The sequence below is a fragment of the Cydia fagiglandana genome, chromosome 4 (assembly GCF_963556715.1).
Source record: "Cydia fagiglandana chromosome 4, ilCydFagi1.1, whole genome shotgun sequence".
Classification (NCBI taxonomy): domain Eukaryota; kingdom Metazoa; phylum Arthropoda; class Insecta; order Lepidoptera; family Tortricidae; genus Cydia; species Cydia fagiglandana.
The window spans coordinates 15,719,929-15,744,767 of record NC_085935.1 but is presented as its reverse complement, the minus strand read 5'-3'; the positions used below and the strand labels follow the sequence as shown (position 1 = coordinate 15,744,767).

The following is a 24,839-nucleotide window of genomic DNA, read 5'->3' as shown; positions in this document are numbered from 1 at the left end:
CTTGTCGTCTCACGGGACGACGCTTGTCGTCTCACGGGACGACGCTTGTCGTCTCACGGGACGACGCTTGTCGTCTCACGGGACGACGCCCTGTCGTCTCACGGGACGACGCTTGTCGTCTCACGGGACGACGCCCTGTCGTCTCACGGGACGACGCTTGTCGTCTCACGGGACGACGCTTGTCGTCTCACGGGACGACGCCATGTCGCCTCACGGGACGACACTTGTCGTCTCACGGGACGACGCTTGTCGTCTCACGGGACGACGCTTGTCGTCTCACGGGACGACGCTTGTCGTCTCACGGGACGACGCCATGTCGTCTCACGGGACGACGCATGTCGTCACAAGGACGACGCCATGAGGCGGAAGTTCCCGTACTTTTTATGACGGTGCCTGTAGGAAGGTCACTGCGTCTCGTCGCTGGGCCATGGGCACCGAGCGGAATGTGAAATTCATTCACACGGGACGACGCATGTCGTCACAAGGACGACGCCATGAGGCGTAAGTTCCCGTACTTTTTATGACGGTGCCTGTAGGAAGGTCACTGCGTCTCGTCGCTGGGCCATGGGCACCGAGCGGAATGTGAAATTTCTCGATCTTCTAAACATGCTTTGTACACGTGCTGCTCGGCTGAGTTACAAAAGCGTACTGAAGAGCAAGCAGCCGCGCGCTGGCAACCGGGCGACATTAGTACTTGAGTAGTGCGTTAGATGGCGCTACTAGTTGATGAATTCGCTAGATTAGGGCTGAGTTACAAGGGTGTAATCTCATATGTGGTTCAAGCGAAGGCACGGACACCTAAATACTGGTTTTGGATTGGAACCACTCTTAATTGTTAAAAAAAAAAAACTGAAGTTAGCTGTCATTAGTGTCAATCGATCGACATAGTGATTATATTCTCTTTGGACATAACCTATAACCTAATTTATTAGCATTTGCGTCTAAGAGGAACTAAAATAAATTTTAATTTAACTAGGATTATGAAGTCCCTATAACAATAATTGCCCTTAATGTTATTACAAAACTACCAAATAATAATTTAAGAAAAATATTTAACTGAAATATGGCAAATTCTAATCTTAAACTTCTGTGTAGTACCCTGAGCAAACTAAAGTAAGTACTTAAATAAAAAAAAGATCATAAATTTAACGTGAACAGCTGTATGTCCATAAATGCGAAATAAATAACACTTATTTTTCAGAATAAGCTATGTTGCACAGCGCCAAATTGGTAACTACAAACCTCCAAGATACCGCCCTCCTTACTGGTTTATGCCTAAGGAAAGAGTGGTAAGTATAATTATGAATGTCTTTTATTTTATATGATAAACACATATTTGCCAACCAATCATACTAAAAGATCAAAAAAATTTTTTTAAATATTAGGATGGGATAAAACTGCACTTCTTAAATAAGAGAGAGAGGAGAGTATATTTATGTCTTCTACATGGAACAAGGCCTATCATCTTGTACGGATGCCTGGCATGGTGGCCAAGGACACTAAAGAGCACATGCAGGGATGCCCTTATGAAAATACAAAGAACGGCATGCATGGCTATTACTGGTGCGTTTAGAACGACGCCAACAGCAGCGATGGAGGTACTGCTAGACCTCTCGCCGCTACACCTAGTGATACAATCTGAGGCGCGGAAATCGCTACACAGGTTGACCCTAACAGGACTCTGGAGCGATAGCAAGCCAAAGACCAAACACACAAACATGGAATGCGACAATTTCATGAAAAGGATTACGAACATGGGCTGCGATAAGATGCAACCCAAGTTTGTGTTCCATAAGAATTTTAACGTTAAAATTCCAACAAGGGCTGAGTGAACCGAAGGTCTTGAAGCACCAATCTCTGATGAAAACGACATTATATGGTACACAGATGGGTCTAAGACAGAATCTGGTACGGGGGCAGGCATTTATGCAAATGACTTTAGTAGTAGCATAAGCATGGGCAATTACGCCACTGTCTTCCAAGCCGAGACATTCGCTATAATTGCCTGTGTTCATGAGAATATAGTTAGGCGAACCCAAGGGAAGAATATCTATATACTCAGCGACAGTCAGGCCGCTCTCAAAGCGCTCGAAGCTCCCAGAGTGGACTCTAGACTGGTATATAATGGCGTCCAAGCTCTGAACCAGCTTGGAAGGCAAAACAGGGTGCAACTGGTATGGATCCCAGGGCACGAGGGATTCATAGGCAATGAAAATGCAGATGAACTCGCCAGAGCCGGATCTGTAAGTAACCTTATAGGTCCGGAACCATTCGTGGGGCTCTCACAGGGAACCATCACAACGGCTATTAAAGACCATACCAAGACCAAACACCAGGAAGAATGGGATAGTCTGACGGGTCTAAAGCATGCAAAGCTCTTTATGCAAGGAATAGACTCCGGCTGGAGCAAAAAGCTTTGGAAACTTAGCAAAAGACAACTCCAAATCATAACGGGGGTGTTTACTGGCCACTACGGGGTCAAAGGATTTCTGGCCAAGATGGGACACTCTGACAACACCGATTGTCGTATGTGTGGCGAAGAGGAAGAGACAGTAAGACACTTAATGTGTGAATGTCACGCCCTCGCCAGACAAAGAATGAAGGACTTTGGAGCAGGATACCTGGAACCAAAGGACTTTAAAACGCTACCCATGAGCTCCATCATCCGACACATGGATATGGTGGGAAAAGCTCTTGAGTAGTTGACGGATCTCTTCTAGGGGGTAACTGCACAAAAGATCCCTATGGGTCGAAGTGTATCCGCAAGGGCCCCCGAAAACAATAAGATAAGATAAGATACATGGAACAAGCTATTCTAAAATGCCTCTGCTCTGATAGCCGACTGGCTATCACAGGAGACTTTCCTGCCTATTACAATTCTGACTTTTCTATAATTTTATTGTTGTTATAAAACATTCTTTCAAACAAACTATTGGGAATAAAGTGTAATTACCAAATCACAATTACTTACAGATGAGTGAAGATATGCTTACCCAAGAAAATAAACAGTTCCTTGAAGAAATTCGTCAGGATAAACTACAAGCTCAAGCAGCTTTAGAGTCACCCTTGTTGAATAGTGAGTTGGTGCCTACTGCTCCTTGGGACCCATACACCAGACGTGCTGGACTTATTGCACGCAAAATTGGCAACTACCCTCTCTGGACAAAGGATGGAAAGAAACTCCAAACTACTCTTGTACAGGTAACTGCAAAAATTAAAAAATAATTTGGGGTGATCAAACAACATGTAATTTCACCTAATGTGAGTAAACAACATGTAATTTCACCTAATCATTAAATAGTATTTCTTTTTCTTTCTTCCATTTCTTTTTATGTTTTACTAGTGGATTTTATATCATGATAATATTGTTTTCAACTCTTTATTATATTTTCCATTTGAATTTAATAACAGAGAAAAAAAGGTTTATATAGAAAAGACATGGTACTAATAACACCTGTTCTTCTTACAGGTTGTGGATAACCATGTGATCAAATACATACCACCAGAAGAATTCAATCCCATGGTCACAAAAAAACCAGTTTGGAAAGAAAAAAGAAGACTAGGTAGTCTACTGATCGGTTCAGAAACAATTGATCCCACAACAGTCACAAAGGAATACTGTGGCATCTTTGACAGTGTTGGCATGTTGCCCAAACGGCATCTGTGCCGTTTCATGGTTTCTCCACATGCCGCTCTTCCAACCGGAACCCCATTGACGGCAACCCATTTTAGAGTTGGCGATTATGTGGATGTTAGAGCTAAAACGTAAGTGTTGTCAATAATGGTATTATATTGCCATGCACTATATGTTACCATTTTACTGCTGTAAAATAGACAAGTATCTTTTTGATAAAAGAACGAAAAAATAATTCTAAGTATTACAAGTTTCAGGCTTTGTGAAACAAGACAAAGTTTTTCTTCAATTTACAAGTCCCACCTATAAACACATTTATTTTGAACTTGTAGGTACTACCTATTTGCGATAAAATAAAAGAGTAATTTTTATTATTACCACATCAGTTCAAAACTTATCAAGTTTTACATTAGTCATTACACATAAAAATTATGAATTGTTGATCCATTTAGGATTTTCTTTAGATTTGACATTTCATACCGTTAGCATTAACAACCAAATTAGCTTGATCCATAGATGGATCCACAATTAAAGTCTGTGGCCGGTGGTATAATTTTTTTACAGGTGGTATAAATTTTTTTTCCAGTATTGACAGAGGTTTCCAAGGTGTTATGAAGCGTTGGGGATTCAAAGGTATGCCTGCATCACACGGTGTTACGAAGACCCACAGAAGACCTGGAAACATTGGCGCTGGTGGAGAGAAGGCGAGAGTATGGCCAGGAACCAAGATGCCTGGACATATGGGCAACAGGTACCTACAATTGAACGTCTTTAGTCGTTAATTGAGAATTATGGCCGCAGACTGGAAGCATGCGGCAGCCGTGGCAACGAGCGGCCGATCAAAGGCCTTGATTTGCCACTGCTCCGCTGGTCGCGTGCGTCTAAAGCCTCGTCTCCATATCGCGCGGCAGCCGCGCGAGCCAATGTTCGATGGTTTGCCGCGCGATATGGAGACAGGGCTTAAGCCGCGGCCTCAGTCCGGTTTTGGCGGTCTTTATGTAGGCAGTCTTGGGTTAAATTGATAATTATAGAGAGGTGAGTAAGATAGAAAGGGACAAGACTCCTTGTCTTCTTGTGCTACTTAGGCTCGTGCAATAATTAGGTGGCGTCAGTATGCATTAAAGAAATAAAGTCGCTTCTTGGTTTACGTTACACCCTGTGACCCTAGAAAAGTGCGTAGCGACATCTACCCTAACGATAACTGCACTCTTTAACGATATCGACGTCCCAAATTATATTATTCATATGATCTCTCTAATACTTCTGGTTATTGTTTGTCTTCAAAATAACAATATTTGTTTTAGTTGGAGAATTCTACGGGGCGTTAAAATCCTCCGCATCAACACGAAACAAAATGTTCTCTGGATGCTGGGAGTGGGTATCCCCGGTGAGACGGGCGCCATGTGCTACGTGTTCGACACGGTTCTCCCTCTCCGAAAACACAAGACCCCGCCGCCGTTCCCCACACACCTACCTACTGACGATCTTCCGCTAGAATACTATGATGAGTCGATCCATCCGTTTGATGATCCCACGATTACTTTTGAAGAGGACTAGTGAATAAGCATTTATTTTTTAGATGAATTAAAATTTTAGTATTTGATTATGGTTGTTTTAAATATCTCTTTTTATAACGGCCTAGATAGGATTTCTCATATCGCCGATGTAGGTGCTTATGTATCAAACAGAGATATTAAATTCATAACACACCTGTAACAAAAAAGGATGTGTACCGGTTTATTTGGCTACTTTGGCCGTCATTATCTATTTTTTCGTAGCTAAAAGAAGCTTTGTTGGCAGTAAGCCCCCTGTCGAGATTTTCCCGAGGCATATACTCTCTGCCCGAGGTCTACCTACAGTATTCGGGGTTCTTCAGGAGCGTAAAGGGTCGGCAACGCGCTTGTAACACCTCTGGAGTTGTAGGCGTCTATAGGCTACGGTGGCTGCTTATCATCAGGTGGACCGTATACTTGTTTGCCACCGACGTGGTATAAAAAATATTCAGGTTTGGAGGGGGATCAAATTAGGTCTATTACCTATACATACTATATCAATCGTAATCGCTAGATTCGCTACTTGCGAAAACTATTATTTGTGGCTGCGGTTTCGTAAGTAGGTGCAGATACTTACTCTTCGCAGAGCCGGATACATGCTGCATGTGCATCGGTAGTGGGCTGGTCATATCTGTGATTTTTTTACAACCTTTTTGCCACAACACTTTTATGTAGGTACTTATGGCAAATAAAGGTAAGTAGTCGCCATCAAATATAGGTACATATATCAGAGCGGCCAAGGTGCTCATGAGTGCGTATTCAGATATTTTTGAGCACCTCGGCCGCTCCGATACCTATCTGCTGCTGGTCAAATACTTGTCAACTGGCCAACCCCATTCAATGCGAGTTTTCAAAGTTGTTATATGATTTTAGTCTAAAAATACGGAACCTTAAAAACCTTCTTCGGCACTGTATGGTATCCTCCTAAGGCCCAGCCATACAAATTAAAAATGCAAAATTTGAACTTACACTATAGTTAATAGAGTTGATATTGCGTTGTTCAAAAACTGAATAAAACGAAGCAAAAGCAACTTTGTTGCTATCGTATATGTTGAACTGAATAAGTACTATAGGTAGGACCTTGGGCTTTAAATAGGAGGGTATGATACCTATCGTTACTTTTTGAGCCTAAAGTGTTGGTAGAATAGAGAAGGAGAAGACGAGACAAATGAAGGTATCGCAAGTCAAGCGAATGCCGGCAACGTTGCGCAACCCGATGTCGAGGGACATTTGTCCCCAAGTGTATCCCTGGCTTTACGATCGCCGATTAGATAAGATAATGGAATGAGAATTAGAATAAAACTAAGATATACAAATTTGATTTTATTCAATGTCAAGATTTCATTGGAAAACTCATAATTACCAATAATTGCATTCGATTAAAACAAATATCTATATAAATTGATTCAAAAAACTTATACTATTCACAACTACTGCTGGGTGGGCGGTTGAAAACCGTAACCGGGATACGGCTGCGGGGCGCCGGGCGGCGGCGCGCCCGGGGCCGGCGCGCGGGCGTAGGGCGGGTACGGGGACGGCGGGTACTGCGCGGGCGGGTAGCCCTGCTGGTACGCGTGCGGCGGGTACGCTCCGCCCGCCGGGGGGTAGCTTTGCGGATTCTGGGGGTACGACCCTTGCGCGGGAGGCGCCGTCGACACCGACGGAGCGGGGCTGCCGGGTTGCGACGAAGGATTGGAATACGGAGGTTGCGTAGCTGGAGGGTAAGGAGATGGTTGACCGGGAGGCGGGTACTGCTGTCCGGGAGGACCACTCGGAGGAGGAGGACCGCCCCCTGACGCGACAGTAGAAGGTGGCACATTATTTCCATGGGAACTAGAATTATAAGTAGGAGATTGAGCGGAAGGAGAACCATACCCTGAGCTGGGTGGGTTCTGTGCTGTGTAACCACTAGGTGGTGGCTGAGGAGATCTGTTTGGTTGCGAGGTGGGAGTTGTGCTATAAGCAGAAGTGGGAGTTGTGTTAGGGAATGGCTGAGACTGGTAAGGTTGGGGTTGGGATGGAGTTGAATTATAAGTGCTTACTCCCACATTGGGGCCTCCATAATTTGGACCAGACTGTGGTGGTGGGTAAGCAGAGTTCCCAGTGTACCCAGGTTGAGTAGGCCCACGCACAGGATATGGGGAACCAGCCACAGCAGGACTACCTGGTGGGGGAGCATAAGGCTGCTGAACTGTTGATGGTGGATAGCCACCACCGGGGTGAGTGGAAGGTGGATAGTTACTAGGAGTTGTAGTAATAGGAGGTCCATAAGTTGAGTTAGGAGGATAGCCCTGAGGCTGCTGAGCAGGATTAGGAGGTCCGTATCCCTGACTTGGGGGCCCATAACCACCTTGTGGAGGATAACCCGGTGCACCTTGGTATTGGCCTTGATATTGATTCTGAGGGTAAGGTCTCTGCCCATAAGATTGGGTTGGCCTAGTTGGTGTTGTTGACACACCAGTTGGTGGTCTGTATGGTTGCTGGGATGGGCCGGGTGACTCTGCTCCACTTGAGGGAGGGCCTTGAGGAGGGCCCTGAGGTGGCACATTGCCTGCTGCCAATTGATGAGGTGGCTGAAAGTATATTGTTAGAAATGATTAGATATCCAATAGTTATTGTATTCACTGAAAGGATATAGGTATCAACTCAAATATCTGTAACTCATTGCTATATCTGGATGGAATTGTTATCAAATTATGACCCCTACCTATCTCTTTTTAAATGCTTATATGCATGATGATGTACAAATGGCATGAGATGAGCAAAGAAAAATAACAGTTAAAAGGCTTTATTTTCTTCATTACTAACTTCAACATTTCTATCAGCAAAAGCAGCTATGAAGCCTCCATATCACTTGCAAGTTAGGGTGGTATTCCACCTGTCCAATGTCATTGCGTCTCACTCTTTCATTAAGCAAAATGTGAGACGCAATACACATTGGACAAAGATATTGGATAGATGGAATACCACCCTAACTTGCAAGTGTGATATGGAGGCTTCATAGACTTTTACTTATAAAAATGTAAAAGTAAGTAAATCATTAGAATAAAGAATTAGTAGAATTACGCCAATGATCAGCTAACCTTCTTGCTGTTCTGAATAAAAGCCCATTTCAACGGATAACGGGGAACACTTTGTTAGGTAGAAAAAGTACTCACCGGCAAAAGGGCCTGAATATTTTGATTAGCATCAGCTACTGATGCCAAATACACAAGGTTTCGATGTAAAACTTGCTGGTATTGATGACATTCCATTAGCTGGCCTTTCGCTTGATACTCTTGTATAGTTTGTATTAAATGAGCATTCTCGTCCAACATTTTTTGGATTTGAGCAGGACTAAGCGGAGGGCGATTGCCTCTTGGCGCAAATGCTACCGACATCTTGTCGGTTTCTAGTTATTTCAATACCCTGAATCACTCTCCAGTGTTATATTCCACAAATATTTTGAGAATACCATATGAACAACAAGTAGAATCCGCTTCGCTTCGTCTTCCTTCGTACAAAGATAAATGAAAGTAACAGATAAAAAAAAAACGGCAACGGGTCAGGATTGTTTGAGACACAAGTTAAAAACGCTCATACAAGCGTTGACAACAACAAACTGCACCGTGCTTACGATTTGTTGCAAGATCTATAGAGCCCTTTAGGATAAGTTTTGACACTTGATTAAAGTTTATTTTATTTATTTAATGTCTGAGAAAGTTTGCCATTTCAATTTACAGAACATTATTTATGTGTAGACTAACTGGACTTTGAACGTGAATATATTACTGAAAGTTCAAACCTTATTGTTTAAAGGCCAGTACTTCTTATTATTGTTACTGAGACAAAAGCCATATATCAGTAAGTATGTCTTTTTAGGGTTCCGTACCCAAAGGGTAAAACGGGACCCTATTACTAAGACTTCGCTGTCCGTCCGTCCGTCTGTCACCAGGCTGTATCTCACGAACCGTGATAGCTAGACAGTTGAAATTTTCACAGATGATGTATTTCTGTTGCCGCTATAAGAACAAATACTAAAAACAGAATAAAATAAAGATTTAAATGGGGCTCCCATACAACAAACGTGATTTTTGACCAAAGTTAAGCAACGTCGGGAGGGGTCAGTACTTGGATGGGTGACCGTTTTCTTTTTGCTTTTTTTTGTTTTTTTTTTTTGCATTGTGGTACGGAACCCTTCGTGCGCGAGTCCGACTCGCACTTGCCCGGTTTTTTGTAATGTAAAAGTTCTCGACGGTAAAACTTACTCAGTATTTTTAGAAATATTATGGAGATATACCTAACTTTAACATAATGGATACCTTTGGATTTATAATTCCTTTGATCAATAAAATAAGAGCTTAATTAGAGCTTTCTAATATTTTTGCAGTTAAGTAATAAAATATGGCACTGCGAGGCATAAAAGTGGTAGAAATGTTAGGACTTGCCCCTGGCCCCCTTTGTGGAACCATATTAGCAGACTTTGGAGCCACAGTCACTGTGATTCAAAAGGTGAGTTTTTTATTTCTATGTCTTAATTAGGTTTTCTTTTGTTACTTGTATGTAACTGGTCATGAAGTCTTATTTTATGATTTATGATAAAACTATTTTCATTATTTTTGCAGATGGAACCATCACCATTTGATGTTTTATCAAATGGTAAAAGGATGTTGTCTGTTGATTTAAAATCTAAGGAAGGAGTACAAGTCATCAGGAAATTATGTGCATCATCAGATGTTTTACTAGACACATTTAGACCTGGGGTAATGGAGAAATTAGGTCTAGGTCCCGATTTGCTCCTTAAAGAAAATTCAGGTCTTGTTTATGCAAGATTGACAGGCTATGGACAGAATGGAGCATATGAGACCAAAGCTGGACATGATATTAATTATGTAGCCATGTCAGGTGTTTTATCTGCACTGACAAGAAAAGGAGACCTACATCCACCAGTTAACTTACTGGCAGATTTTGCTGGTGGAAGTGTTATGTGTGCTCTTGGAATTCTTTTAGCTCTTTTTGAAAGAACTAAATCTGGAAAAGGTCAAATAATTGATACCAGCATGACAGAAGGAGCAGCATATTTAGCAACATGGGTATACAAATCCAGAAACCTACCAGTGTGGTCAGGACCACCGGGAACAAATGCCCTAGATGGGGGTCTTCCATTTTATGGAACTTACAAAACCAAAGATAATAAATTCATGGCAGTTGGGGCATTAGAACCACAATTTTATGTTAACTTTCTGAATGTACTGCAGTTGTCTGAAGAAGACTACCCACAAGGAAGTGATGCGGAACACTGCAGGAAAGTATTTGCTGAAAAGTTTTTGACCAAAACACAAGAAGAATGGTGTCAATTATTTGATAGAGCTGATGCTTGTGTCACACCTGTTTTAGACATGGACTCTGCTGATACACACAAGTTACACATGTCTAGAAAGTCTTTCTACAGAGACTCGGAAAATCTCTTAGTGCCAGAGCCAGCCCCACGGCTATCAGTGACACCAGGGGTCTCCACTGGACACCAGAGCATGCCTATTCCAGGACAACATACAGTACAAATTTTAAAGGAGTTGGGTTATAACAAAGATGAAATAGAAGATTTCATACATAAGGGTGTTGTATATGCTGCAGAGAAATCAAAACTATAATTGTTTACTGAATTTTGTTGATTATTTGTTGTTTAATGTTTTGGGTGTCATATTTATAATCTATATTTAAGGAATTATTCACAATCAAGAGGTGGTTATTAAATAAATCTATTGTTTTTAGTAACTTTTTCAAGTCAAACATAATATGGTTTTTGCCTAATACATATTTGTTGAATACAATGCAACTGTTTCCTTCAAGTTCACCAAGTCTCTTTTTAGCTATATAACAAATGAAGTTAATGAAATATTCAAAATCCATACCAAACATTGATTTTAAGATTAGCTGACATTGGCTCACAAACTCCGGAGTGCTTTGGAACTCTTTTATCTCATCTTCCACACTTGACAAACATTTTTCCAAAGCTTTCCAAACCTCTTCAATGTTGCAAGCATTAATCCAGTTCTGGTTGATGGATATAGTATCAAGCTCATTGGAAACCTCATGATGCCAACCTGAAGGCAAAAAAATAGCATCACCTTTTTCTTGTATTACTTTGAAATGTGCTACATTTTCAAACTTCATATCTTCAAACATAAGAGGTAAATTTCCTAAAGAATCTTTAAGTTTCTCTTCCTCTCCAGGAGGGAATAAAATCCATTTTTTTCTACCAACAACATTTACTGACCAGCTAAAAGAACTATACACATCTGCATGTAAAGGTGTCCTGTAAAAGAAAAAACAAAATATAACTTTATTTTATTTAGAGTAATATTTATTTTAATAAGTGATATACAAATACAGTACATACCATGAACCACTAGGTCCTATGTAAACAAACATAAAATCATCTTCTTGATGATCTTGCGCATACTCATTGAGCCAATCTGAGCCAAAGATTACTGGCACTTCATAGAAATTGTCATCAGGACGGAGTCTCCTTAAATGCCAATCTTTCAAGTATAGGAGCTTTTCTCTTTCTTTGGTTTTTAAGTACATCATATAATCACTGACATTGAGGTCGTTTTTAGTTTGCGCATTATAAGCAATAGTGCCACAATCTGCTACTGGCGCTTTAAGATCGCCGTATTTGTCTATGAAATGACCATAATTTATTGTGTCGTCTTTGACCCATGTAGTAGAACATTCCCAGTTAGAACTAATATTTCTTATTATACACGGCAAATTGTTGTAAATGTAATTCTTATAAAACTTACTGTATTCTATGTCTTTCGGTAAAATACTAACGTCGCAACCAGTATATTTATATGTATGTGTACTATCGAGACATTCATTTATTTCTATTTCCATTACACTATGTACGAATGCCGGTGTAATTAATTATTCAAATCTTTCAAACATAAACAGAATATAAAAAATAATATTACAAATTTCTAAAAACGTAAGGTCAAGTTGACTGATACTTTTGACAGAACTGAAACATATTTTTCTTTAGAATTAAAACGAGAATGAAAAGGTTACAAAATATTTTTGATATATTTTTGAATTTACCTATTCTTTTCACATTAATGAATTTTACTACTTAAATGGTGGATTTTAAATAAATAAGTTTAGGTAAATTTTGTAACATATTTAGATTGATATTAACAAATTTCTATAAAATTAAGTGTCTTGAACAGAATCCTTTGTTCAATTAATTTGTCTTGTCTGTGGCATGTCATATTTGTGATGGCGGTGCTAGCTTGGGGGCTTTGCTGCCTTGCTTAGTCGTAAATTTACGATACAATACTTTCTGATTGATTTCGAAGCTACTAATATTGTTTTATAAAGTTTTATTTTGTTCTGTTATTTTTCATGTATAAATCATGATGTATTTCTTTGAGATCGCTGAAGTTTGCACGATAACAATTCTTGGCGCTAAGAAAACAATTAATGATTCTTGATGAAAAATGTGCTTATTGGAACCTTATTAGCGTAAGAGAATTATTAAAGTTCGATGCAAGACAGTTTAGTGCTCTATAATTCTTTTTATTATTAGTTAAATCAAAAGAAGCATCATGAATGATGTTCGAGACAAAGTTGTTGCCGGGTCTTCGAGTTGGGAGAACACAACAACGCGAAGCGACTCTTCACCCGAGACCCAATCATCGCCCGGCGGAAGTGGGGAAACCCCTCAGACGCCCGGGGCGCCAGCGCCGCTGGCTCCACACCTTGCTGCTGACTTACATCCAGATCTCATACAACAAGGCTGGCGCAAGTACTGGTCCAAACGAGAAAACAGACCCTACTTTTGGAATAAGCTCTCTGGAGAATCAATGTGGGAGCTACCGGCGGTAAAAAGAGATTTTGACCCTATCACAGACCCCCTTGGCATTTGTCACACTGGTCCTCCCAATGCAGGTAATATGACTCCAAGTGCCAGCAAGCGCCGACCTTCAGAGGACAATGGCCCTCCACCTAAAAAGTTTGTTCTGGCAGGGCCTTGGGATATAGAGGTGGCAACAAATGTGGTTATATATGAACGGCCCCCAACAATCTGCCCCCATCCTCATCCAGAAATAGAAGGTTTCAGATTTACACTCGCAAACAAACTTCGACAGTGCTATCAAGAGTTGTGTCATACCAGAGAGGGTATTGATGCTCCAAAGGATTCATTCAATCGTTGGCTTATGGAGCGTAAAGTGAATGACCAAGGAGGTTCAGATCCACTTTTGCCAAGTCACTGCTTTCCAGAAATATCCCGTTCTATGTATGAAGAAATCATGAACGATATACCAATCAAGCTGACACATCCAAAATTCACTGGGGATGCTCGTAAACAATTGTCACGCTATGCTGAAGCAGCAAAGAAAATGATAGAATCCAGGAATGCATCACCTGAAAGTCGTAAGGTGGTGAAATGGAATGCAGAAGATACATTCCAATGGCTCCGACGCACAGTTGGAGCTACTTATGATGACTTTCAAGACAGACTGGCACACCTACGAGTTAGTTTTAATTTTTTAATGGCTCACTGCTTCTTCAAATAAATCAAATACAATGTTATTCTCAGTAGAATATATCTAATGTTAATCATTGTTTCAGAGACAATGTCAGCCACATTTGGCTGAAACAGTGAAGGCTTCTGTGGAAGGCATCTGTTTGAAGATATACCACTTATCTGCAGAGTATGCGCGCAAAATACGAGAGAAACATAGTGCTCTGTTAAAAGAAAATGGAATACAGGTACAGAAATAACAAATTGTCTCCTCAAATATTTATTCAGTCTTAATGCATAATTCTTATTTATTTTTATTTTCCAACTTTCACATCATCTATAAAAGTAATAAGAAGTAAAGCAATTCAGGCAAGAGAAAGAAGGACAATTTTCTTTTACCCAGTGGCCCTAATATTAGATACCTAAATTACTTCTGTTCAGAATAACTTAATCTGAGACAAAACCAATATAACATCATGCAGACTATTCAACCTGAGGGCTAATTATGCAGGTTTAATGGTTTTATTTTATTACAAATGAACAGCATGTGACTTACCTATTACTATTATTACCTTATTGAAATCAAAAAAAGGCTAGTCAGCAATTGTTCACTTAGTTATAATAAGTGAAAAAAAGTGTCTAAAATAACATTCAGCTACATTGCCTACTAAAAAGCCACTAAGGGGTCATCCATTAATTACGTCACACGTTTAGGGCTTGGGAGGGGGTCAAGAAAATGTGACATGGGGGAGGGGGGAGTCACAAATATTATGACGTCATTTTAACTTCATCACTATTCATCAGTAACCGAAAATTAATTTATATTTTTTTATTCGCTGTACATTTAAATAATGAGGTTTTGGAAGTAGGTAATTTTCGTTCCTAATTGGTTTTGTGTTATAAAATTACTAATATTTCTTTGAACAAAAAAAAAATATAAAAAAAAAATGAATGCCGAGTTAGTATTGCCGATTTCGTTGAAAACAAAACTGTCTAAAATGTGACGTCACACCAGGTGGGGAGGGATTTGCAAAATGTGACCAAGTGTGACAAGGAGGGGGGGAGGGGCAAAAAACCTAGAAATTCGTGTGACGTAATTAATGGATGATCCCTAAGTTTCATTCACTAGAATTGGCTAAGGTATCCATGTGTATTTGTGTAAGGATGGTATTAGTAACTTGATATGATAAAAAAAACTTATTATTGAAGGTTTAATTGAAGCCTCACAATATTTTCGTATCAAAAATTTTTAGGATGAAGTTTTTGAAATCCAATAAATAAACCAAACAAATTTCAAAAATAACAGCAAATAGGCGCGGTAAATGGGATCTCGTTGATGTCCATGATGCTCAGTTATTATATTTTTTTTTATCTGTTATGTAGGAACTGCCGGCGCCGCTGCAGCAGGCTGCACTGCGGAAGGTGTGGTGCTACCCCGTGCAGTTTGCTCTGCCGGCGCCGCGGCCGCCCCTAGTCGAGCACTTCCTCGACCGCGACCAGGCGCTGCTGCGCTACCTCGGCGAGACGCAGGTCATCAACGCGGCCTACCTTCAGAAGCTGGTGGGTACACCTATTGGAGTATGATGCTACTTGGTGCAGTTTGAAAAAAGATTATTATTCAAGTAGGAATATTAGTAGTAGTAGTAGAAGTAAAAATAACATAAAATTTGTAAGAACACATATTACAATGAGCTTATGAATTATTTTTGCACTGCCGCGATAATACTGTAGCGGTTTCTCGTCTACAGCCAGACAGAAGCTTGAGAAGCTGATACATCCAGTAGTACATAATAACAGTACGTGAAATACCAGATAGGGTAAAATTTAAATAAGCCCCTTTTGACAGGCGTTTATTGTAATAATAATAGCCTAACGTGTTCTACGATCTTATCAGACAACCTTGACGCCATTGACATATTAACTATGCTTTGAGTGTTTAAAAAATATGCAACCTACGACATTGACACCTAAACTCTTTATGTGTTCAAACTAATATATCACCAAGCGCTTGGCGAACCTTTAAGAAAAAGAGCCAGCCACATTAAAAACATTGGTTTGATTTGTATGTGTAAAGTTATGTTCATTTTTGAGAAAAATTTAGAGGGTTCCTCAAGAAGCGGACCTATACTCTAGGTAAACTGTAAAAAACTACAACTACATGTTTTTTATTTTTACCTAAGTTTTTGAGTGTCACTTATGTCTTTTCTGCTACATTAGTGATATTTCCACGCTTAACACTTCTTAAAAAAGTTATTTACATGTCCGTCGAGTCGAGAGACGAATAACGAATAAGAATAATAAAAATAAAGAGGCAGGAATAGCGGTCCTCTATTCGTCTCGCTAATTTCTTGGAACATTTTCTATCAATGTCTTTTTGCGCCAAAGGGGTCATCCATTAATTACGTCACACGTTTAGGGGGAGGGAGGGGGTCAAGAAAATGTGACATATTGTGACATGGGGGAGGGGGGAGACACAAACTTTGTGACGTCACTTTAACTTCATCAGTAACCGAAAATTTATTTAAATTATTTAGTTCGCTGTACATTTAAATAACAAGTTTTTAAAACGAAAATAGTTTTTAATCGTTTAATTTTCTTTCCTAAGGAGTTTTGGGTTATAAAATTACTAATATTTATATCGTCAAAATTATTTTGATAAAATATTAATAATACTTAGGTACTTAATTCGATTTGGCGATTTCGTAGAAAAAATGTGACGTCACACTAGGGGGGGAGGGGTTTGCCAAATGTGACCAAGTGTGACAAGGGGGGGGGAGGGGTCAAAAAACCTAGAAATTGGTGTGACGTAATTAATGGATGACCCCAAAGCGCTATCTAACGATTTCATGAAATATTCAGTTTTTCTTCTGTTACTACTATCTGTTACTCGCTTTATTTTCAGGAGTGCCTATACCGGTACAGCTGTTTCGACGACAAGAAGTTCGAGCAGTTCCTCTCCCGGGTGTGGTGCGTGCTGCGGCGCTACGCGGCGTGGGTGGGCGCGGGCGGCGACGCGCAGCTCGCACAGATGGCGCTGCCCGTGCCCGTGCTCGAGTGCTTGCACCGCTGCTTCGGCGTCACGTTTGAGTGCTTCGCCTCCCCGCTCGACTGTTACTTCCGTCAGTACTGCTCGGCTTTCGCTGATACTGACTCTTACTTTGGATCTCGTGGGTACGTTTATTCTGTATAGGTACTATTATTTGAGAGACAGTCATAACATCGACTCGCATCTTTTTCAGCTCCACCTGCATATGTCAGAGACGATTTTAGATTTTTCCGCTCTGGCGGTAGGCCTTCAGCACACAACGGCGGTGGAACTTCGCACCGCTGCTAATGCAAAATACTAGTTTTAACGTACTTTAAATCGACTTCAGCGTGCCGCAACGGACATTATATCATTTCTTTACAAATTTTCATTGTCCTTCCTGAAAATTCCTGCCATCAAATTCGACAGCTGAAGTAGATCTCTCTGCACGGACCTAAGGGGGCATCCATTAATTACGTCACACGAATTTCTAGGTTTTTTGACCCCTCCCCCCCTCCTAGTCACACTTGGTCACATTTAGCAAACCCCTCCCCCCTAGTGTGACGTCAATTTTTTCTACGAAATCGCCAAATCGAATTAAGTACCTAAGTATTATTAATATTTTATCAAAATATTTTTGACGATATAAATATTAGTAATTTTATAACCCAAAACTGCTTAGGAAAGAACGATTAAACGATTATCGTTTTAAAAACTTGTTATTTAAATGTACAGCGAATAAAATAATTTAAATAAATTTTCGGTTACTGATGAAGTTAAAGTGACGTCACAAAGTTTGTGTCTCCCCCCTCCCCCATGTCACAACATGTCACATTTTCTTGACCCCCTCCCTCCCCCTAAACGTGTGATGTAATTAATGGATGACCCCTAATATGCATTTTTCGGTTACTCTGGTTATCAAAACAAAAGTTTTACAAATAATTTACTCCAAAACATGACTATGTTCTGACACTCTGGCGGCAGAACATTGCAGTAATACCCCCCGTTATCTATATATCTTTACAATCAAAACCCTTCGATCGCCATTCGCGTCAATTGACGTGCGCGGCTCCAGCCAAATACCATTACCAACCTTCGTACATTCTGACAAGGTCCACTATGACGCGCCGCACACGATATGCGAGCGTTGAAAGTGTTTAATAAAGTATACATGGTTACCAGTGGCGGCGCGTCTAGATTGTTCGTAAGCAAGCCGTAGCTGAGTTGTCCTTCCTTTTCTTCATAAGTTTGAAGAAAATGGTCCAAGAGCCTGAATATCAGATCAGACAAGCCGATGGGAATCCGGTTCCTATGTACGCTCCGCCACTGATGGTGACTTTGCTTGTAGCCCGTTCCTGGAGCTGCGGCCGGTGTCGGGGTCGATGGTGGCGCACCCGCCGTACTGCGAGGAGCTGCTGGAGGCGGCGCTGCGCCACATGGAGCGGCTGCTGCAGGACTCGGCCGAGCCGCTCTCCTTCCTCGTCGTGCTGCCCGAGTGGCCCGAGCGGCACACGCACGCGCTGCACAAGCTGCAGGCCAGCCACTTCAAGCGCAAACAGGTACCTACACTACATACGCACTCACAGAATAAGTAATAGTATTATCATACAGAACGGCCACGCACCGCCCCGCACCGACTCGCATTACCTCGCCCCGCGACATGAATCTGGCGGACTTCTGGCGTCCTCTCAGTAAAGCGACTTACCCACACATACACAATGACGCGTGTACAGTCGCCATCAGATATATCGGAGCGGCCAAGGTGTTCACAATATCTGAACAAGCGCTTTAACGCCTTGACAATAATCAATCAATCAATCAAAATATACTTTATTCATGTAGGCCTAGCAACAAGCTCTTATGAATCGTAATTAATCTTAATCTAATTATCAGAGCAATTTATTGATGTTAATATTATTCCATAATAAAATTCGATTATTATACATGTCAAATTTAACACTAAGAATTTCACAAAAGGATCGTCAAACATTAAAAAAAAAATTGTATAAAAAAATACTAGTCTAGAATTTCTAGAATAAAATCTAAATGTCAAAAAAAAGCATAAGTAACAAACAAGTAGATAATATTACATCGGAATATCCATTTCCTCATCAATAATCAAATATACCTAATAAATAAATAATCATTTCGAATAACAATTAATCCCACGTTGTATTATCATTCATGTAGTCCTGTGTGGTATAATAAGCTTTGGAAATAAGTTTACGCTTTACATAATTCTTAAATTTATTAATAGATAATTCAGTAATATGGTTTGGAAGTTTATTATAAAATCTTACACAATTACCCATGAATGATTTTTTAATTTTATGGAGCCGAGTGAAGGGCACTGCGAACTTATGTTTATTTCTAGTATTAATATTATGGATTTCACAATTTTTCCTAAAATTTACAATATTTTTATGTACATACAGAATATTCTCATAAATGTATTGACAGTGCACTGTCATTATGTCAATTTCCTTAAATTTATCTCTAAGTGAGTCTCTATGGTTCATTTTGTATATTGCTCGAATAGCCCTCTTCTGCAGAACAAAAATGGTATTTATCTCTGAAGCACCGCCCCACAGTAAAATACCATATGCCATAATGCTATGGAAGTAACTAAAATATACTAATCGAGCTGTTTTCACATCAGTTAACTGACGGATTTTGCTCACTGCAAAAGCTGCAGAGCTCAGTCTATTCGAAAGAGTAGCAATATGGGGACCCCACTGGAGTTTAGAATCTAAAGTTATACCAAGAAAAACTGTACTATCAACTAATTCCAATTCCTCATCCTTCACAATGACACTTGCTTGCACATGCCTTACGTTACTACTAGTGACAAACTTAATACATTTAGTTTTTTTCTCATTTAACATTAAATTATTAACATTGAACCAATTTTGAAATAGCATTGTTTACATCATTGTAAGTTTGTTGCTGTCGTTTGACTTTGAAAATAAGTGAGGTGTCGTCTGCAAACAATACTATATCATGGTGGGTCTTAACAAGGAATGGCAAGTCATTTATGTAGATAAGGAACAGGAAAGGCCCCAATATTGACCCCTGTGGTACACCCATAGAGACCAATGACCCAGGTGATCGCTGTCCATTCACATCGACCCTTTGTATTCTACCATTTAAGTAGGACTTAAGTAAATTCAGTGCCGATCCTCTAACGCTGTAATAATGAAGTTTCCTGATTAATGTTTCATGACAAACAGAGTCGAAGGCCTTAGATAAATCACAGAAGACACCTAAAGCATCTCGTGACTCCTCCCAGGCATCGAAAATATGCTTAATTAGCTCAACACCAGCATCGTTTGTTGAGCGACCCCGTGTAAAACCAAACTGCTTATTTATTATGCATCAAATTATTAACGTTAAAATGTCGTACTAATTGAGAAAGAACTAATTTTTCAAAAATCTTGCTAAATGTTGGTAGCACAGATATCGGTCTAAAGTTAGTGGGGTCAGAGCTGCTACCAGATTTAAATAAAGGAATTACTTTACTATGTTTCATTAGATCAGGAAACTCGCCGCAATCAACACTGTTGTTAAATATAACTACCAAGTCAGGCGCTACAATTTCTACTAAGGATTTGACAGCATGGACAGAGACTCCCCAGAGGTCACTAGTTTTTTTGACATTAATTGATTTCAAACATGTTCAAAATGAAGGTCTCCACAACACTCTGGAGCGTTATCTTTTAATAATGTAACAGCAGATGAGGGTGATGAATTTAAATCCTTAGTTGTAGATACTGGTACCTCGGTGAAAAATTTTTCAAATTCTGTAGCTACTTCTAAATTAGAATCTATAATTTTGTTATCAATGTTTAGTTTTAGTTCTTTAATTGTGTGTTTCGAACGACCAGTCTCCACATTTATTACTTTCCAGGTTGCTTTAATAATGTCTGAACTACTTTTTATTTTCTGACTTAGATAATTTCGCTTAGCTATATGACAATCTACTTTAAACTTCTTCGAATACGCCTTCACATGTTCTTTAAATTCATCACTCTGATTAAACCGCCGTTCCTCATATAAGGCATACAGTTCACGTCTTCTTTGATGTAAGTCCGCAGTAGCCCACTCACTAAAAACTGATGCACCACTAACTACGACCGATTTTGAGGTGAATATCGCATTATAATGATTCATAAAAGTGTGAAAGAATGAATTATACATACTATTAGGACTCATATCGGAAGACAAAAAGGGTAGCGCCTGAACTAAACTTAGCTTCATTCTTTTCACGCGGTCCGAGGTTACTGGTACAAAAGTTATTTGTTTTCTCATGGTATTTTTCCTAAATGCCTCCTTTCCTAAATAGAGGCGTGTTCAGATATTTGTGACCACCTTGGCCGCTGCGATATATCTGATGGCGACTGTACAGACGTGCGGCGCAAATGATTTTTGATGCGTGTCTGCCCTGTGACGCAGTATATTATATGAAGATGATAGGACTGCGACCAAGCTAACTTTGCACTGACTTGGCAGTGACTAAATATTAAGGGCCCCCCCACATCTAGCGTCTTTCGAGCGTCGACGCCTCACCAACGCCCGCGCGGCGTCGACGCCACGCTCCCGCAGCGCCGACGCGACGCTGCGGCGCCTCTCGAACGTCGACGTCGCAGTAACGTCCGCGCGGCGTCGACGCCGCGTTAGCGCCGCGCCTCCTCGACGTCAGTGGCGGCTGTCGAGCGTCGGAGCGTCTTGTCGGCGCCCACGCAGCGTCACTGCGACGGACAGAGCACGCAACCCACCGCGTCTCAACAATATCAGTTGAAAATTAGGCACCAAATAGGATTCACGTACTTACTGTTCGAATTTGTTCGAGTATCAAAAAAGTCATGGATTCCGTAAACATAACAGGACGATTTTGAATTTCATGTATAAAAAGTTCAATATCTAACTCGTCCTCCGACGGTGGCGGTGACTGCGTTTCCGACATGACATGTGTTTCCTGTGGTGCTTACGTAAAGACTAGTCAAGTAAGATGCGGCGGGCAGGGAGCGGGGGGAGAGACGCTGCGCGGGCGCTGACTGGACGTTGGTCGCGGCTGGCGTCGCGGAGGCGCCGCGCGGCCGTTGTTGTGGCGTCGACGTTCGAGAGGCGCCGCAGCGTCGCGCCGGCGCTGCGGGAGCGCGGCGTCGACGCCGCGCGGGCGTTGGTGAGGCGTCGACGCTCGAAAGACGCCAGATGTGGGGTGGCCCTAAAAACAACAAGACATTGCGACGCGCGATCCTTTTTCTCATAGTGGCTACCTCTGCTCTGCCTTGCTCTTAGTTTTATATTAGGTATTTTTTTAGGGTGAAAATGGGACCCTATTACTGAGACTCTGCCGCTATTGCGTGCATTGTGCAATGATCACTTCATTATTTTGTGACAGGTGGTGATACCGGCTTTTGAACATGAATATCGACATGGCTTCCAGCATGTAGTTCCAAAGTGAGTAATATCTATATATGGCTTAAAATTTGTGTGTATGATTGCGATTTTACTGTTTTGTAATAGTTATTTGTTTTACAAGGGGGCAAAGTTGTTGTTTAACCGCTCGTGCTAATATTGATACCCGAGTAAGCGATAGATTGCAAAATTGAACCACGAGCGTAGCGAGTGGTTCGAAAAATGGAATCTTGAGCGCTGCGAGGGTTTCAAACCACGAGGGTTAAACAAAATTTGCCCCCGAGAGAAACACACAAAATTTTTCACCACACCAACCTGAAGCAAATATTAAATGTAAAATATCAAACAAAATCAAACCAAATCAAATCCAAATGAATGTTATTAAATATTTATCATCCGAAATCATCATTTAAAAGTCAATTCTACCAGCAAACATAAGAAAACAACTCAAAATTTGCATTTGATTACTTTGCCTCACATGTGAATAAAATGCAAATTTGCTATTCGTTTTTGAAGTGCAAAGTAAGCCTTTCCGAGCTGGTGTGGTGAAAATGGGCTTTTTAGGCATTTGGTGGTTAGACTGGTTATTATTAGTTACCAATTCTCACGCTGTTTAAAATAAACAATATCCTTTTCACCACACCAGCTCGGAAAGAATTACTTTGCACTTCAAAAACGAATAGCAAAGTTGCATTTTATCCACATGTGAGGCAAAGTAATCAAATGCAAATTTTGAGTTGTTTTCTTATGTTTGCTGGTAGAATTGACTTTTAAATGATGATTTTGGATGATAAATATTTAATAACATTCATTTGGATTTGTTTTGGTTTGATTTTGTTTGATATTTTACATTTAATATTTGCTTCGGGTTGGTGTGGTGAAAAATTTTGTGTTTCACTCGGGGGCAAATTTTGTTTAACCCTCGCGCTTTGAAACCCTCGCAACGCTCAAGATTCCATTTTTCGAACCACTCGCTACGCTCGTGGTTCAATTTTGGAATCTTTCGCTTGCTCGGGTATCAATATTAGCACGAGCGGTGAAACAACAACTTTGCCCCCTTGTAAAACAATAGTTATTTACGATACAAGTGCGTAAAAGAGAAAATTCGAAACGAGTGGCGATAAATTAAAACACGACCGAAGGGAGTGTTTTAAATCGACACGAGTTGCGAATTATCTATTCGCACGTGTATCGTACAACGTTTTACAGTACATATGGCCCTTTAAACTTTTGACATCGCACGAAAAGTGCTATTTTACGCACTAGTGCGGAAAAATAGGACCATATGTACTGTAAATAACTATTGTGCAATGGGTAAAGTGTGTGCTGTGCTGTGTGTGTCTATAAAGTGTCTGTCATGTTGTGGGCTATATCGGAATCATAAGTTTTATATTTACACCTCGCGCTAAAAATTTGTAGAGATGCAACGGATAGTTGTTTGGCTGAGGGTCAGGCCGAATATCCGGTATCCGGCCGCCGGATATTCGGCTAGCGGAACTATACCTACATTTCGGTTTTTCAGGTGCGCATTCTGCAGGTTTGACCTGTTTCCTAGTGAATGTTCGCGCGGACTCATTTCTAGGTTCGAAATGAGTGCGGGTGCAAGTCAATGGAATTATTAAATTGTTTTATAAAATAATAAACAAGTACGATTATGACCGTGTCTGTTTCTTAAATCTAATTTTCTCAAAAATGGACGGCAAAGTCGACTTTGCCGTCTAAAAAATAGGACGCGAAGCGCGTAGTTTATGGTCAGTCAAAAATTAAAAAGTTAAAAACATTGCAGCCTCGATTTTAGGACTGCAATGTTGCATACAAATTCCATTATTTGTCGAGTTCCAAACTTTTTAAAAGTTGAAATGACTAGAGATGCAACGGATAGTGGTTTGGCCGGATACTGGATACCGGATATTCGGTCTGCCTATCGGCTGAATATCCGGTATCCGGCCGCCGAATATTCGGCCGGCGGAACTGTATAACTACATTTCGGTTTTCAGTTGCAGATTTTGACCTGTTTCGTAGCGAACGTTCGCGCGGATTCATTTCTAGGTTCGAAATGACTGCGCGTGCATGTCTGTGGAATGAATTAATTGTTTTAAAATAATAACGAGTACGATTATGACCGTGACTGTTTCTTATTCCAATTTTGTTTACTCCAAAATCAAGCCATGTTACTATCCGGTATCCGGCCGGATATTAAAATAATGGCCGGATACCGGATAGTAACCGAATATCCGGTGCATCTCTAGAAATGACCATACCAAATGAAGGCACAGGTCCATTAAACAGCCAAACAGATGATTAGTACCGCGACTATTTAGATGTCTCAAATAGTTTGGCGTATTTTTGGCAGAAAAATACACTTCTATTTTTTTATTAAAAAAAGTAAAAAGGCGGGAAGGGCTTTTTATTGTCAATAGTTATTTGTACAACAAGAGATCAAAGTTTGATATTTCTTCGAGTGCTTATTTTGAGTCCCGTGCAAGCGAAAGATTCTATAATAGATTCACGAGCGTAGCGAGTGAATCTAATTTAGAATCTTGAGCGTAGTAAGGGATTCAAAAGCGCACGAGATGTAAATAACTTTGATCTCGTGTAGTACACAACATTTTTCACCCTAAGCAGTGAGAACATACCTAGAGGGACAGAGATAATAGAACCCAAGTATATCGAACTTGTATTAGACCCCGCATGTTGAAATGA

General features: G+C 40.5%; 5 protein-coding genes across 5 annotated transcripts; 3 read left to right on the top strand and 2 right to left on the bottom strand.

Moving 5' to 3' along the window:
• The first annotated feature begins 913 nt into the window (after positions 1 to 913).
• LOC134663873 (large ribosomal subunit protein uL3m) lies at positions 914 to 5,238 on the top strand. Its single transcript, XM_063520396.1, has 6 exons — positions 914 to 1,113; positions 1,202 to 1,289; positions 2,974 to 3,201; positions 3,470 to 3,765; positions 4,221 to 4,385; positions 4,939 to 5,238. Exons 1-6 carry the CDS (start codon positions 1,064 to 1,066, stop codon positions 5,189 to 5,191), a joined length of 1,080 nt encoding a protein of 359 aa, XP_063376466.1. The 5' UTR covers positions 914 to 1,063; the 3' UTR covers positions 5,192 to 5,238.
• Positions 5,239 to 6,587: 1,349 nt separating this feature from the next.
• LOC134663870 (proline-rich protein 2-like) lies at positions 6,588 to 8,694 on the bottom strand. Its single transcript, XM_063520392.1, has 2 exons — positions 8,346 to 8,694; positions 6,588 to 7,760 (listed from the first exon to the last, which is right to left on the bottom strand). Exons 1-2 carry the CDS (start codon positions 8,565 to 8,567, stop codon positions 6,618 to 6,620), a joined length of 1,365 nt encoding a protein of 454 aa, XP_063376462.1. The 5' UTR covers positions 8,568 to 8,694; the 3' UTR covers positions 6,588 to 6,617.
• Positions 8,695 to 8,854: 160 nt separating this feature from the next.
• Positions 8,855 to 10,997, top strand: LOC134663872 (alpha-methylacyl-CoA racemase). Its single transcript, XM_063520395.1, has 3 exons — positions 8,855 to 9,030; positions 9,557 to 9,678; positions 9,792 to 10,997. The coding sequence occupies exons 2-3, from the start codon at positions 9,571 to 9,573 to the stop codon at positions 10,815 to 10,817; spliced, it is 1,134 nt and encodes a 377-aa protein (XP_063376465.1). The 5' UTR covers positions 8,855 to 9,030; positions 9,557 to 9,570; the 3' UTR covers positions 10,818 to 10,997.
• LOC134663871 (2-oxoglutarate and iron-dependent oxygenase JMJD4) lies at positions 10,818 to 12,172 on the bottom strand. The gene is made up of 2 exons (XM_063520393.1): positions 11,567 to 12,172; positions 10,818 to 11,482 (listed from the first exon to the last, which is right to left on the bottom strand). Exons 1-2 carry the CDS (start codon positions 12,064 to 12,066, stop codon positions 10,822 to 10,824), a joined length of 1,161 nt encoding a protein of 386 aa, XP_063376463.1. The 5' UTR covers positions 12,067 to 12,172; the 3' UTR covers positions 10,818 to 10,821.
• A 251-nt stretch (positions 12,173 to 12,423) lies between these two features.
• Positions 12,424 to 22,182, top strand: LOC134663869 (mRNA (2'-O-methyladenosine-N(6)-)-methyltransferase). Its single transcript, XM_063520391.1, has 6 exons — positions 12,424 to 13,703; positions 13,801 to 13,941; positions 15,077 to 15,253; positions 16,596 to 16,864; positions 18,067 to 18,277; positions 22,120 to 22,182. The coding sequence occupies exons 1-6, from the start codon at positions 12,774 to 12,776 to the stop codon at positions 22,180 to 22,182; spliced, it is 1,791 nt and encodes a 596-aa protein (XP_063376461.1). The 5' UTR covers positions 12,424 to 12,773.
• The last annotated feature ends 2,657 nt before the right edge of the window (positions 22,183 to 24,839 follow it).